This window comes from Cladophialophora psammophila, assembly GCF_000585535.1.
Source record: "Cladophialophora psammophila CBS 110553 chromosome Unknown aczJe-supercont1.5, whole genome shotgun sequence".
NCBI lineage: Eukaryota > Fungi > Ascomycota > Eurotiomycetes > Chaetothyriales > Herpotrichiellaceae > Cladophialophora > Cladophialophora psammophila.
The window spans coordinates 41,434-57,369 of NW_006912926.1; the positions used below are offsets into that span (position 1 = coordinate 41,434).

The 15,936-nt window shown below is 53.3% G+C and overlaps 4 protein-coding genes across 4 annotated transcripts; all 4 read left to right on the forward strand.

Annotated features, from left to right (window-relative positions):
- Positions 1-3,380: 3,380 nt before the first annotated feature.
- On the forward strand, positions 3,381-7,214 carry A1O5_03673 (uncharacterized protein; the record flags this gene model as incomplete). Its single annotated transcript, XM_007744284.1, has 1 exon — positions 3,381-7,214. The coding sequence occupies one exon, from the start codon at positions 3,381-3,383 to the stop codon at positions 7,212-7,214; it is 3,834 nt and encodes a 1,277-aa protein (XP_007742474.1).
- A 980-nt stretch (positions 7,215-8,194) lies between these two features.
- A1O5_03674 (CMGC/CDK/CDK5 protein kinase) lies at positions 8,195-9,514 on the forward strand (the record flags this gene model as incomplete). Its single annotated transcript, XM_007744285.1, has 2 exons — positions 8,195-8,479; positions 8,543-9,514. The coding sequence occupies 2 exons, from the start codon at positions 8,195-8,197 to the stop codon at positions 9,512-9,514; spliced, it is 1,257 nt and encodes a 418-aa protein (XP_007742475.1).
- A 557-nt stretch (positions 9,515-10,071) lies between these two features.
- On the forward strand, positions 10,072-11,423 carry A1O5_03675 (pyruvate dehydrogenase E1 component subunit alpha, mitochondrial; the record flags this gene model as incomplete). Its single annotated transcript, XM_007744286.1, has 3 exons — positions 10,072-10,194; positions 10,270-10,403; positions 10,463-11,423. 3 exons carry the CDS (start codon positions 10,072-10,074, stop codon positions 11,421-11,423), a joined length of 1,218 nt encoding a protein of 405 aa, XP_007742476.1.
- A 632-nt stretch (positions 11,424-12,055) lies between these two features.
- On the forward strand, positions 12,056-13,582 carry A1O5_03676 (uncharacterized protein; the record flags this gene model as incomplete). The annotated part of the gene is made up of 1 exon (XM_007744287.1): positions 12,056-13,582. One exon carries the CDS (start codon positions 12,056-12,058, stop codon positions 13,580-13,582), a length of 1,527 nt encoding a protein of 508 aa, XP_007742477.1.
- Positions 13,583-15,936: the final 2,354 nt, after the last annotated feature.

A 15,936-nucleotide genomic window follows, 5' to 3' on the forward strand; every position in this document is an offset into this window, starting at 1 on the left:
ATAGTCGACAGCGCAGGGATCCTGTGTCGAGAAGCCACATCGGAGATTTTGCGCCAACAAAAGCACGGGGACCTCCACAACGAATGTGGTGGGCACGCGGGCGGGATTCGCCAGACATCCCTCGGAGCGCAACCTATCAAACGTCCCCGGTATCAAGATCAGCCACAAACAGACATATTTGCCCGTCTTTGGATGCTAATTGGTGGTGAGCAGACGAAATGGCGGACGCACGAGAGAGAAACGGGGAAAAAGAAGTCTGGAAAATTCGCTTTCGGAGGATTTTTGCAAGCCACGACTTGATGGGCAGACTTGCATGCGTGAAGGCCTTTGTAGAGTTTCCCTAGGGCGTGCAGAGCGCTAAAGGAGTTGCTTGCTGCATTGTTGACTTGCAGGAGCACGTTAGAGAAGTGTGACTTACTGCAGTAGTTGGGGTGATGAGCGTGCTCTCAAACCATTGCCGAATCAGCCACGATGAGAGAATGTGTTTCATGTGGTGATGGCAAGATAACAGTATTGTGGAAGGGCCCAGCCATGTTGCCGTCATCTTCCGTGCTGGTGACATTAATGTGTCTTTACGACAGTACCGAGTAGGTAACCTACATGGAGACAGGTTTCTTGGACGACGCGTCGATCGTGATGGGGGGCAAGCAAGTCCGAGGCCTTAGCCGGTATCCCTCCGTACTTGTATCACCGGTAGCTCGCTGGATCCGTATGAATGAGTGTTTTTGTGAACAGTTGCCTCAATCAGATGCTCGTCGTGGCATGAGCAAGCCGTTTGACGAAGCCATCAGTGTGCCGTAAGGAAAAAAATAGAAAAAGACGGTGCGCTCCCCAGAGCGGACGGGGCACTGGCAGTGGCCCGAGCCTCGGTACAGTGGGGGGGAGAAGACACCTATCCAAGGCGCTGGCAGAGACATGACTTTAGGGCTAGCGGGCTGTGTTGTAGGCTAGTTGGCACCTAGCACTTTCAGCCCGCAGTGTTCGCCACCGCCCGTGCGAAGCCCCTTGGAAGCCCCCAATTATTAGGCTAGGCTTGGTCCCTGACTCCTCAACGCCTCCCATCGGTGTCCCGAGTCCCCACTTCGGTGGCCGCTCCTCGACTCCAAACCAGGCCACTGGCTCTCATCTTTTTCGCAACTTTTGTCCACCGGCCTCTTTCCTAGGTTTAGCAAAAGGGTCCCCTCTCCTAATACAGGGTACTCCATTGTGACAATACGAGGGCGCCAGTCAGTTCAGAGCTGCCCTTGGTGCCCCCAGTGCCTCCCAGCGTCAGTCTCCAACTGGCGCAGATCCCAGCGTCGCCACATGAATGGCCCTCACGCCTCCTCCTTCATGCCGCGACGTTGGTGACACGCAGCCTGGCGTCGGCTTCGCCTTGGGCATCGTGAATTCTGCCTATGATGCGGCTATCCTCGCAAATGCCGCCCACATTGGTCGTCATACAATCGCACATGACCTCGTCAAAGCACGATTCCTAGGTACGCACGACATCTAGCGAGTCACGCTTGCGGATGCCCCTCTGTCCATTTGATCGGTACGTACACATCCCAAGTCCGTCTGCAGTGTTTGACTAAGGGACAGTCCCCCCACGAAGCCCAGAGTGCCTTTGATCGTATTTGTCCAGGCATGTCAGCCACAACCCTGGTCCGACTTCTCCAAGCTGCGAGCGGGAGGAGCCATGATGGAGACCCATCCCAGATGCAAGACCTATCAGGAATAAAAGATGGCCTGGGACTTGAGGAGTCCCAAGGTTGTCTTGACGCCTTGCAGCAGAAGCCATTCGACTCCAGATGATGAATACGAGTTATGCGCGGCCCAGTTAGCGGCCCCCCCGGCCCGTTGAAAGGTTGAAGGGCCATGCAAGGTGGAAAATCCCTCTGATCGTGAAGCAAGCCATCACCATCAGCCCGTGAAGGAAAATGGGAGTTCCCGTTCTGCTGGGCCAGCATGCTTTCGCCTTGTGCCCCATCTAACTCAACTCGCCTGTGCCAGTCTCTCTCGTTACAAGATTCCTGCAAGATCCGCTCGGTCTCCTGCGACCGTTTCCCTCTCGGCCTTTATCAAGCCAGAAAAGGACTTTGCCTCCCATCTTGTTTTCATTTCTCTTACCCTTTCTCATTGTACACGCGTCCCTCTGGTCTGGACATCGCTAGCATCCAGGTCGTCGTCTGTCGTGTCACGTGCCGGATTCGTGGCTGCTATTTTTTGCCTCGGTGTGGCCGAACAGGCTATTGTACGGGCTTATGTGGCGCATTCTGTCGATCAAAATTCCCACCTCTATACTATCCCCGCGCGGCTGGCCGACAAGACATTTAGCATTTACCAGACTCTGTCTCGGATATGAATGACTTGTGCGACATACGGCCTGAGTCACTTTGAAGAAGAATAATTGACAAAATCCAAACTTGGGGACCGTTCAACATCGTCTGCAACTCTCCAGCAAAATATCCGAATCACCGCTACGGCTTGAAGGTGTGCCAGTTCAATGTCTGGTCTTGATATGAGGACAACGGAATGAGTCGCACGTGTTTAATACCATGGCGCGAATCCTGGGAAGCCGGCAAGGGGGATCCCAACCGACACAGGATATGTCGCACAGAAACCCGACGTATGACACCCAACATGGTGTTTCCAGAACCAGAGATGCTACCGTACCACGAACCACCAGATTACCAGGTTTCCGTCATGATGCCCGTCAGCTCGATTCGACCCGACCCACCGCAAGTACATGTCCGGCTTCACGCTCACCACCCCCTATGAGGGAGGCTTCAGCGAGTCCTGGTGAAAGGCCCGGTCAAAGACCAACAGCCATTCCACGGCCAGCAACAAGAAACCCCTCCCACCGTTCTGCTACCACTCTGAAGAATGCTCCCGCCTCTGCTGGAGTGAGCAGGTCGAACGCACTTTCGGATTCAATGTCGCAGGAGGTTCCTCTACTCATGGAATCGTTTCAGGGATCGAGACGGAGAGACGAAGCCTCCAGTAGCAGGAGACCAGCTCGCCCTCTAGGCCCCTTAAGTGACGCACAATCTTCCTTGGATGTTGATCAAGATGCTATCTTTGGCATAGTGATGCCGAGAGCAAATACAGCGATTCGCACAGGCGAACTACCGTCTCGATTAATTCCAGAACTGCAAGCTCTTGCGGCTTCGTCGACGAAACTACCGCAAGCATTCAATAAATCTGCGAGCTCGATCAGCAGTCCATCAACTCGTTTCTCCAGTTCTCCGAGTCCCTGGAGTGTATCCACCACAACGACGACTCCGACTTCCTGGTCTTCGGCATCCCCTGGTATCGTGCAGCAAGTCCCGGTGACTGGCTCCGCCATTCGGTCACAAACTGTCCCGCTACCTGCAGGCAAACGCGAAAAACTCCCCAAGATGCCAGCTCTCCCAGAGAGTCTCCCTCCATCTGTTGCGAGTGAATGGCCCGCAAGCTCAAAAGAGTCTATGAAGTCGTCTGGCAGGAGGAATACACCCTTGAATACGCCTGTTCCTACTCCACCCCCCAGGACTTCGTCTGCGAAACATTCCTTGAGCAGGAGCAGCAGCAAGAGCGACAGGCAACGCGTGAGACCGCAGCAGGAAGCTACACCTTCCTCATTGGACTTAGAACGCAGCCCCTTGGCAGCCCGAGGTCAGCCAGATCTGGGAAGTGTCGGAGAGTCGTTGCAGCATCGCACTCTTGTACGTGCTCATGCCAATCTCCAGCAGTCGTTGCGCGATGTACCTCCCGGAGCAGCCCGACAAGTCGCAGAGACCTTGAGCAATCAGAGAACTGGCGCGATTGACAGTTATCGGCGGGGTTCTACGCGTCACAATCAAGATTTATCACGTCGGGGTGTCGAGAATCGACGTCAGCCGACTGAATTCACGCAGGTCCAAGAGAGGACTGCGCCTATGGAAGCTCGTCCGAAGACCCCTCGGGATGCGGAAATCGCAACACAAAGCTCCCCAGGCCGCACAGGGAAGCTTTCTCGCTTCGGACTGTTTGGTCGCCGAACCAAGTCTCCAGCCGTCGAAGTCGAAAAGTCACCTCGGAAGCTGCAACGGAAAGGGCCCGCGGCTGGGACAGGCCATGAGGGATATGGAAAATATGGAAGAAGAGGCCGCAAGACATCTGAAGAGAGTGGTTCAGTCCGAGGGAGCGAGAGCGAAAGGTCTGTGAGCAGCACCAGAAGGGTCCCTTTGTTCTCATCCAAGAGTAAGGAGAGCCGCAGCAGCAGTCGCCACAATCGAAGCAGTCAATCTGATCTCGATGAGTTTGCAGCTAGTCGAATGAAGCCTATACCTATCATCGGCGGCTCCGGCAGTAGCATGAAGAGCAATTCTGGGACTCGACTCGACTTATATGAGAGCTCTTCCGTTCCACCAGCTCCCGTCTTAGATATGTGGGGAGCCGCTTCGCAGTCTCAGGCGTCCATCGGTCAACACTCGTTCCAAGACAGCCCGCATGTCGCCAGGGATCAAGTATCGAGTCAAGGCAGTGTCCCTACGCTGGCAATACGTCGATCTCAACGCTTTGGCAACGATACAGAGAGTTTCAATCTCCCGACCCCGATTCGGACAGAAGGACTTTCAGCACCTTTATATATTAACAGCCAAGACGACAGCCGTTCTTCCGCCTTTCCGACCTCTACACCTAGCACAACGACTGATCCTAGCCGCGGCGATACTGCTCTGCAGAAACCAAAGGATAAGAAGTCTAGGAGGCTTAGATGGAATATATTTCGAAGGAAGGAACGGGAGCCAGAACCCGAGAGACCCATTGGCGCATCCTCGTCTTCGCCCGAGGAGATGCCAGTCAGCGTTTCCTCGATTCCTGTCCCTCGACCTATGCCGTACTATGCTGTTATGGATTCTGAGAGTGAAGTCAATCCACCTGAGCATGTTGGGGATTACCTCTCACAGGTGGTTGATTCGCCCGCAGTCAGTCCATTAATTGGCGGATACGAAGCAGACTTCGCTGAGGATTGGCCGGAACCCTCCATACATGAAGATAGCGTCTTTCTCCCCACTGCACCAATATCGCCACCACAATCGTTTGCAAGGTCGCCGCCAGCAGTGCCGTTACGGAGTTCGATCGAGCCAGTTTCGGTGCAGGTGGAGGAGCCACCGCAAAGACCACCGCGCCTTATCCGAGTTGGAAGGATCCCGCCAGTTGTACCACGGAGCGAGAGACAGCATAAACCTAGCCGGACGTCATTTTCTCAACCATTCGTCAGGAACCCTACCGAGAATCCCTATGCGGTGTCGGGCGCCTCAGAAGCCCTGACGTCTATGCCACTCCAAATTAGCACCGATGTGCTACCTAGCAGACCATTCGCTGTTGTGGATAGTGCCAAACCTGCCAGTGCTCCGGTCTGGGGAGAGACAGAATTCTTACGATTCCCGTCGAGGCAGCCATCGGAAGTCTCCGCTTCTAGTAGCTCGGAGGAAGTCTTGAGCATGCTTGGACCACCGTTAATCCCAGGTCTACCCAGTGGTCCCGTCTCTGGAGGACCTACTCTGCAGCAAGAGTCCTACCTACCAGCTAATCCTAGCATCGACGAGGTCTGGAATGAATACGACGATTTCATTGACCATGTCATGTCGCCTTCCCGAAGCAGGAGGAGTGTAAAGGCCCTGGCACAGCAAGGTAAATCAGGACCAATGCGTCTCGAACCTCTTCCACAGTTGGCGCGGTCGGATCAACCCCCAGAGGAAGAACAAACAGATCCGATCTTGTCAGAATTTCCTATTCCTGGCATGAAGAAACCTGTCTTCGCACAAGCCCTGGCGACTTCAGCTACGCCTCCAGTTGTCTTTCCTCCGCCTACAATGCCTGAACGAACCGTGGGGGAGGACATTCGATTGCGCCGATCACGAATCGTTTCGGCCTTGCATTCTTCAATCGACCCTGCATCGCCTTTCTCAATCCGCGATTTACTTAGCGAATACGAAAATCATCCAAGACATAGTACTAAACTCTCTGAGCGCCTAAGCACATCTACGGCAGGTCGCTCCCTCGAGCGCCTAACCACGACAACAAGTGAGCCTGAGGTGCCTCTGGAACCATCTCACCAAGAGAATGTCACTCTGCTTGATGTTGTACAACGAGGCAAAGACCCAGTCGCTCAGTCAGAGCTGCACTATGCCTCGCTCATGGTGGCCAAATGGTTGTCATTTGGGCGAGTTCTATTCTCGCCCGCTCATGATGGGATCGATAAGTACGCTGAGCGCCACATCCTCGTCATCGACGGGTTGGGAAACGAGGATTGGTCCATATACTGTGCAGTGACTTATGAGGCGCAAAAAGCATATGTCCATGATCTCAAGGAGAAGGCCACCTCGAAAGGGACGAAGACGTCAAGACCCTCTCAGCATGCCCCAGACAACCATCGACGAGCGGAAGTATCGAGTTTCTACGAAAAGTTTCCTTTCCCACCGGATTTCTTCTCCGTTGTCGTCTTTCGTTTCCCCCCGGCCATGGCAGAAGCAAAGATGAAGAACATTATATCCGAATGCAAGCGAGTGTTACAGCCAGGCGGGTGTTTGGAGCTGATGCTCCTGGATCTTGACATCGTGAATATGGGTGTGCAGACTCGGAGGGCTGTCCGAGAGCTCAAGTTCAGAATGACGACAGCAGACAAGCAGATCAGCCTCCGGCCGATCATCGACAACGTCCAGAGCGTATTAGGCTCACGGGGGTTCACCAACATCAGCCGCTGCGTGGTAGGAGTACCCGTCGCAGGTCGCCCCTCAGGCTCTTCTGACTCGTCATCGTCATCGCGCTCGAGCCGAGGATCGGATGGCTTCCCAAGGCGAGGGACCGGTGACGCACGGCCAGGAGATGCGTCTCCGCGGATGACATTTGGTCGAGGTCGCAGAGGAGCCAACCTCTCTTTGAATGACCTCCTTTCCGATCGGTCAGATAATGCGGATCTCCGCATTGGAAAGATTGTGTCAAGGACGGCGCGGACGTGGTGGCAGCATTGTTTTGAGGCCAGCGTTATAAACGATGGCAATCTCGGCAGAAGCATATTTGCCGACAAAAACGTTCTGGGAGAATGTAAGGGTCGAGGATCGAGTTTCAAGATGCTTATCGCATACGCACAACGACCAATCGTCGAAACACGTCGGCGAACAATGAGTGAGCCGGTTGTTCCGACGCTGGCTACAGCAGGAGGGAGAAAACAGCCTCAGCCATCACCCAGCAATCCACGCACAGCTTGACCTTGACCTATCTCAGGTATCCCGTTGATTTATTCCACACCATAGTTGCCCCGGCGGCCTTACGGACGACGTACATGAGACGACTTGCTACGACACGACATTGAAAAAAAAGTTGCATATGAATGATTTGTTTCGAAGATACCCCTCTCTCACGTACCGCCGGCAACTACGACTGCTTGTTATATTTGGAGCGACCTAGTACTTTACTAAAAGGCGAGGCTTGAAATACCGTTGTACCATAAAAGTCCAGCGTGCAAGAAATGACGCCGGCTACAGTGCCGACCAAGAGTACGGATGGGCGCAAGCCAGTCAGGATGGATGAACCTCTTTGGGCAAGGCTGCAGGTCAGCCTTGCCGGAGACTAAGTCATGATATAAACATAATACCTATGTTTTAATTTTAAAAACATTAGCATGAGCATACAAGCAGTGACTCCAATTTGTTTAGACTGCGCTGAAGTGCGCCACAGCCTCTACATGGACCAAGGGTGGACGAGGCTGAAGCAGGGCGGCTGTTTAGATGCCTATTCATAGCAAGGCACAAGCGCCGAGGTAACTAATATTTCTGATCCTCGTGCGCAGTCTAGCCAGCCAGCAGTGCCACCAGTGCCACCGGACAGAGCAAGAAACGGCGACGGAGATTCTGGATCCTGGCCAGTTGCAGACACTGGAATCTACGAGCAATAAGCGAATGGCGGGGCAAGGCAGGCGCCCGGACCCAAGCACAGATTTACAGGTACAGAAGACAAGTTGTCACCCATGTGTAACCCAGAGTTGCCCCAAGTTGCCCATAGCCAGGCAACCGATATCCCTGGCATGCTCCTTCTAGCCGCTCGTGGCAAATGATTCGCGTTTTACTGGAGTTTGGCCTGATGCGTAGAGGCGAGACTGACGATCGTCGCCGGCGACAACCAATACTAGTAAAATCCTAAAGCGCTGCCTCTCATTTTTCTGGGCCTGGGTTCCCCTGTTTCCCTTGTCATGTCTTCTCGTTCCACATCTATTCCTCATCGCACTTCAGTCTCCTCGACTACATCGACACAGCATCCCCAGTCCCAGTCCCAGTCCCAAGCTCAGACTCAGCAAAGATCTCGCCCGCAGCCTCAGAGGCTTACTGCGCAACAACTTGCTGAGCGGGTCATCTCGCCAGCCTCACTGCTGTTCTCTGGCGGTACCCCGCCTTTCAGACGAGAAAGCCAACAAGAGCGAACATTACCCACGGACATGGACAGGAGGCATCCCAGTTCGTTCCAACAGCTGGAGAAGGTATGTTCATCAATGTCTGAACCCCCGCGCACCAGAAGTCGTCCGTACTGACTCAACCCCCAGCTGGGTGAGGGAACCTACGCCACCGTCTACAAGGGCCGGAACCGACAGACGGGCGAACTTGTGGCTCTGAAAGAAATTCACCTCGACTCCGAAGAAGGCACGCCGTCGACGGCGATCCGAGAAATCAGTTTGATGAAGGAGCTCAAACATGAAAACATAGTCACATTGCACGATGTCATCCACACCGAGAACAAGCTCATGCTGGTCTTCGAATATATGGACAAGGACTTGAAAAAGTATATGGACGCGCGGGGGGATAGGGGCCAACTCGACCATGTCACCATCAAGAGATTCATGCAAGATCTGCTCCGAGGGACAGCATTCTGTCACGAGAACCGAGTCCTACATCGCGATCTGAAGCCTCAAAATCTGTTGATCAATACCAAAGGGCAACTGAAGCTCGCGGATTTTGGCCTGGCGAGAGCGTTTGGCATTCCCGTCAATACCTTTTCCAACGAGGTGGTCACGCTGTGGTACAGAGCGCCGGACGTGCTTCTGGGGTCGAGGACATACAACACGAGCATCGATATTTGGTCAGCGGGCTGCATCATGGCCGAGATGTATACTGGCCGGCCGCTGTTTCCCGGGACGACAAACGAGGACCAGCTACAAAAGATTTTCAGACTGATGGGTACGCCATCGGAGCGGACATGGCCTGGCATCTCTCAGTTGCCCGAGTACAAGAGCAACTTTCCATCCTATGCTACGCAGTCGTTGGCGATTCTCTTGCCGCAGATCGATCAGTTGGGACTCGATCTGCTAGGCAAGTTGTTGCAACTGAGACCGGAGAACAGAATCAGCGCACAGGATGCTCTGAGGCACCCGTGGTTCTCGGATCTGCCAAACTACGCTGGACATGGGAGAGCCCATGTTAGCTCGACGATGCAGCAACCGGGACAGTTAGGACATCAGGGCGGAGTTGGAGGAGGGTACGGCGCACAACCTGGGTTGGTAGGGCCGGGGGCATATTGACCAGGTTGTTGATGAGAGCCATATCCGTCCGTGGATGAGCGAATTGAGAACAAGCGATAAGGCCTTCACAAGCCTTGCCATCTGAGAGAGTTGGCCAAAATTGAAGGGGGAGTGGGAATGATTTGAGCCATCAAGGTTTGCGATTGTGATACCCTCGTCTCTTTGAGGTAGCATAGTGCAGATACGGCATTGAGGATTGAGGCATCGGGATAGGTGCAACAGCGGCAGGCATTTCATCTTTGGGCAAGCAAATGATAATATGAGTTGACGGCTCCTGAAAGCTTTCTGCGTATACTCCGTACCGGGTTTGCTGTAGAGTGTTGACGCAAGGGCTTTTGGGGATAACTTTTTTGGGGGGGGGGGGAAGGCGCCGGAACTGGTGTCGGCGACGGGTTCCCCATTTTACGCCTTTTTGAGCTCCGCTGGAGGACGCTAGCGCTCCTTTCGGCCTTCCCAACATACGAGCACCAGCTTGACGGAACTCCCATCCACTTTCTCTTCATCGGCGCCCCCATTGAATCTGTTGCATCTCTTCTCCTTCCTTATCCCCTTCAGAGATGCTTTCAAGGGCCTGTTTAAGAGGCTTCGGCCTGCAGTCGCTGCCAAAGAGACAAGCGTATCAGCTTGCTCGACGGACTGTCACCACGGATGCCGCCAGCTCTCATGCAGAAAAGGACGATGTCCCCGAGGCAAGGCGCACCCTCTCTTTCTCGGCACTTGATTGTACTTGAGGAGGAGCTGACAATGCTCTACAGGAAGATGATAAGCCCTTCCCCGTCAAGCTCTCCGACGAGAGTTTCGAAACCTACAACCTCGATCCTCCCTCGTACACTCTCGAGACGACGAAGAAGGAGTTGAAACAGATGTACTATGACATGGTAGCTATACGGTAAGCCAAACAGAACGGCAAGCAACTGCGAAGGGGATTTCTGACTCTCGCAACAACAGTCGTATGGAAATGGCCGCCGACAGATTGTACAAGGAAAAGAAGATCCGAGGATTCTGCCACTTGTCAACCGGTCAAGAAGCCGTCGCTGTGGGTATTGAACACGCCATCACCAGAGATGATGCTGTCATCACTGCCTACCGATGCCACGGCTTCGCGCTCATGCGTGGCGGCACTGTCAAATCCATCATCGGGGAACTCCTAGGGCGACGAGAGGGGATTGCCTACGGAAAAGGAGGCTCGATGCACATGTTCGCTCCAAATTTCTATGGCGGTAATGGTATTGTTGGAGCTCAAGTGCCTGTGGGTGCTGGTATTGCTTTCGCGCACCAGTACACTGGCAGCAAGACTGCCACGGTTACTCTGTACGGAGATGGCGCTTCCAACCAGGGCCAGGTGTTCGAGGCCTTCAACATGGCCAAACTGTGGAACCTCCCCGTCTTGTTCGGCTGCGAGAACAACAAGTACGGTATGGGTACCTCGGCGGCTCGGTCGTCAGCTCTGACCGAATACTACAAGCGAGGTCAATACATTCCGGGTCTCAAGATCAATGCGATGGACGTGCTCGCTGTCAAAGCGGCGGTCCAGTACGGCAAGGAATACACGGCCAGCGATAAAGGGCCTTTGGTGTTTGAATATGTCACATACCGCTATGGTGGCCACTCCATGTCGGACCCAGGAACGACGTACCGAACCAGAGAAGAAATTCAACGGATGCGATCTACCAATGATCCCATTGCCGGGCTCAAGCAAAAGATTCTGGACTGGGGCGTGTGCACAGAGGATGAGCTCAAGCAAATTGACAAGAAGGCACGAGAGGACGTGGATGGAGAGGTCACCGAGGCAGAGAAGATGGCCCCTCCGGACCCGACGGAAAAGATCCTCTTCGAGGATATCTACGTCCGTGGGAGCGAGCCGGCCTACATTGGTGGGCGCACACCTGATGAGACATACTACTATTGACTGACCCTTGGCTGACCTATTCGATACATTTGTTTTGGAGGGAACGGTTGGGGGGAAAAAGCGGGTTTCTGACGCAGCTGTGTATATTTAGCCAGATCGTAGTTTACCCTTGGCGAGGACGATTAGCATAAGTGGTCGGGGGTGAGATTACCGTTCTGCTTTGGATCGATGGACTTTGTTGCTGCTGCTACTGCTGCTGCTGCTGCGAGTTCCCTAAGTAAGTGGTGTTGCACTTGTCTAGGGGAGAAATGCTTGAATGGCCCTTTTGCACGTGCGTCTGCAGGCTCACTCCCGCTCGGCTGGCGGAAGAAAACTACCTAAAGTTAATAAGCAAACGCAGGTGGAGTTGACGGCACCACGGGTCCCTAGGCTGTACGGGGAGCTCACCAAGTTGCCCGGTTGGCGTTGCAGCAGTGAACGATGATGCAAACCCAGAGCCAGAGAGCCACCAGTCCTCATCCCATGTGGTGGTCAAGTTCGAACTTCGAAAGCACACCACCACCGCTGGCTCCTCAGCTTCGTCCACCCATCTCCTACTCCGCATTTTGCGCCGGATCTCACAACCTCTTCTACTCTACTTTCTTTCCCTGTCTCTGTGTGACGAGCTCTGCTGTCAAGAGCCGGCCGGAATCATGGCGACCACAGCGAGCGAGTCGTCTCCCCTACTTCCACAGCATGCGTCTCCCAGCGAGTCACCATCTCGCCCTGGATTACGCACTCAAAGGACTGTCACCTTCAACCCTTTGGCATCTGTTAGCACCCAATCCGGGGCCACATCCTCTGCAGTTCTGAGACCCGTACAAAGTCCTTCGGCCGCCTTGACCGGCTCCAACCAAGCAGTTCGAGAACAACCGCCCATGCTGAGTGCATTCAACTCGAAACTGCGCAGAAGAAATAGCCACGGAGCCCCGTTACCGACCACACAGCCATTCACTGCGGCTCCAAGAGCAGGCGCTCAGAGGACGACCAAAACCACGGAGAAATTAAAGATATTGCCCAACCCGGACATTGGTGACGAAGAACGAGATGAGGAAAGTGGAAGAGATGTGTATTCTCAGTTCACGAGAATAAAAGACCCCACAGCCAGGAGGGATGCCGCTAGGTTGGGGAAGGCGGACAGGGATCGGCTGCCTCGAGTGACCGCATACTGTATGGCACAGGGGTACCGACTTGATGGGATTATGAAATTCATGAAGTCGAGATCGAGGACGAGAGGTGCCAACCCCAAGCTATTCGACGAATGTCTCTATAGCCCCTACGACTATGAATATTTGAAGAAGAAGAACAAAGGAGGGGACAGAAGTTCAAGTCCAGTCGAGGAGAGGATTGCAAGAGTCATGGCTTCCCCGAGAATAGCGCCCCGAGAAAGGCGGTTCTCAGATAGCGCGGTGGAAGTGGAAGACAACAACAAAGCCAGAAGAGATCACCTCCTCGACCTGCAAGAAGAGCTGAGTACACCGACCGGTACAGCTGCAACAACAGAAAACACAACGACAGACCTGACTGCCCTTGCCAGCCATTCTTCGACCGACCTCCGCCAAACCGAAAGCGATGCGATGCGTCAACGGTCGGACTCAGAATTCTCCACGACTGTCCACATACCCGAAATCTTCATATTTGACTACGGCACCGTCGTCATCTGGGGCATGACGGTTCAACAAGAGCAAAGGTTTCTCCATGATATGTCCAAGTTTAGTGATGCGCCCTTACCTACCGAATCTGTCCAAACCGAGAACTTCAACTTCTACTACACGAAGGAATACCAAGCCCGGATATACAACGACTTCATCTCTCTACGGGAGCCACGGAATCATATGATCAAACTGGCCATTTCACACGCCCTGTCCCAGTCCGTCAAGACGAGTCTATTTGAGGACCTCGTTAGCGAGACTATCGAAACAACAGCACCTTTACCGGCGCTGATCGCCCAGACCGGCAGTGTCAACTTGACTAGACGCCAGCTGAATATGCAAATTGGAGAGCTGTTTATCCTGCGGATTAATATCCACTTGCAGGGTTCCGTTCTGGATTCTCCCGAGTTGATGTGGTCGGAACCGCATCTGGAACCCGTGTATGCGGCTGTCAGGAGTTACTTAGAAATTGAGCAGCGCGTTGGGTTGTTGACAGAGCGGTTGGATGTCATTGCCGGTGAGTGTTAACCTTGTGCAACGGTTGATGATGAGGTGTTGGAGTATGGATTGCTGATATTGCCCAGACTTACTTGCGGTGCTGAGAGAACAAGGCAGCAGACGACACGGTGAAGTGCTAGAATGGATCGGTGAGTCTAGTCCGACCCGAGGAATGGGTGTCCCGCTGACGAGCTGTAGTTATCATTCTCATCGCTGCGGAAATCTTGGTTGCGTAAGGGCTCTCCTTATCAGAGGCATCCATCAGAGCAGGATAGCTAACCTGTTCCTCGCAGAGCCATCAACATCGTCGTCGATCTCTACGCTGGCGTTGATTGAGACGCCCTCATTCGCCCACGGTCCCCCTCTCTCTTGTTTCTCTGCTTCGAACTTCAACCGCATAGACTCTAAATTCGAACCCGCTTTCCAATGTCAACAAGAAACCGGTGGAAGTGCTATGGACAACTTGTTCGAACCGAGTGGGGGCAACCAGACTTCTGCAGTCTTCCCTACCGCCACCACAACATACATTCACCGTCGAAACTACACTGAAAATGCAAATGTCTTAGCTAGCGTAGGCGTTGGAGGAGTTGAAAATCCCCGTCTATATGGGTTCTCAGATGTCCCAGTCTCCGCAGTCGCATGTATGCTTTGATTCTTTTTGTATACTTCATCCATGTCGTTTACTTTGTACCTGGTAGCATGTGTTGCGGTTCTCGAATCACTGGCAAGGGAGGGGCAAAATGGAAGAGAAAGTCAAGGAAGGGAACAGGCATCGAGGGACTGTTCACAGTCCCTACCTTTCGATATTGAACAATGAGATCTGTCGAGGTCCGTGCACCATGTCTGTCGAGCTCCATATGAAAACAAGCACGCGAGACCTCTACTTGAAAGAGACCTGTTTGAAAATGGAGCGTTTCATTACTCAAGTTGTCGTGCGTCCACGAAGCTGAGAGACGCTATCCATCTACTCACTCCTCCCATTGAGCATCTCTCGAGCTTGCCCTGGGTGACTGACCACCGCCTCCAGCTGCTAAATGTGACGGAGCGCCTAAGTGACGTGAATATGTCAAGTCTGCGTTCATCTTAATCTCTGTGTGATTCGCGTGTCTTGTATCGTCGGTCGTTGGAGGGTTCGGTCGCCCGAATCGTTCACATCGTGTCTCCTAAATGATGTCGGTAGCTCCGTGGGCGACTCTTGTGCGTTCCTGTAGTCACGTCAGCACACCTTGGGAGCAAATACAGAAGGAGTACGCTTTGTTTAAAAAAAAAATTATTTCAAGTCCTCTATATACTCAGTCTACAGACGACTTCTCTTCACTTTCCCTTGAGGGTCTTGTGCAAGCACAGTTACCTCAAGAGAAGGCGATGGTGATAAGAAAGGACGACACATTTTGTACGAGAGAGCGAAGTGAAAAAGTCGGTCAAGTAGCGTTGTTCACACTCGCCAAGCGGAGCAATTCGCCGAGCTGAGTAGAGGTGTTGGCAGTCAAGGTGTTAGTGGTAAAGGTGTGGCAGAATGAATTATTGTTTCCTCGCCAAGTGAAGATATTGAAGATTCGGAGAGTCCTCCAGCAGTGGCAGGTGCCTCTTGGCAAGTCCAATCTGCCTTGTTCACATTGAGATACACCTCCAGGTCCCTGCATTGATCTCTGAGGCTGATGCTCCATGGCTCTGGTATAGGCGCGGATGGCGTCGAGATTCCACTGCAGTATCCATCCAGCCTTTGTACCAGGTCCAAGTGCTCAAACCAAAGTGTGGTCTCACCAGATAGCAGCTCCGGTGTCTCTTCCTTGCTTTGAGCGCATCCTTCCTTCTCGTGCTCAATGCGCGCGATCCCAGCAGATACCAGCCGCAGGCCTCCTAATTGCTTCCACGTGCCACTTGTGGGCTCGTTTGGGCTTGATGTGAACTGCGAAGGGCGAGCGCCGCGTCACCGCGTACTAATCACCTCCGTGGCAAGATCTTGACCTGCTTTGTCACTTTCCTTCGTCAAGTCAATCCCCCATTCACACCCGTCGCCAGTACACACATACCCGGGGTATTTGTGGGTGAGTAAAGAGATTTGAGCAGGAGTGTGATTTGAGTCTTGAGTGCCATCTTCTCCCTCCACATAGTCGGCGAGTCGGGTCGGTGTACCCAGTATCTTGCCAGTATGCAGGTCTCAGCCTCGTCACGTGACACCCTTATTTTGACCACCGCCAAATGACATGGTTATTATTTTCATCAACAACAATCACAATAACGCTTCTGCTGTACCCCATCCAAGATCCTGGCCCCCCTTCTGATCTGCTATTCACTGCCAGCGTCAATCATATCCAGATTGAGTGATCAATGGCAGAATTAGTGCAACTAGCCTGACTTTATTTGGTCCCAGACCGCCAAGG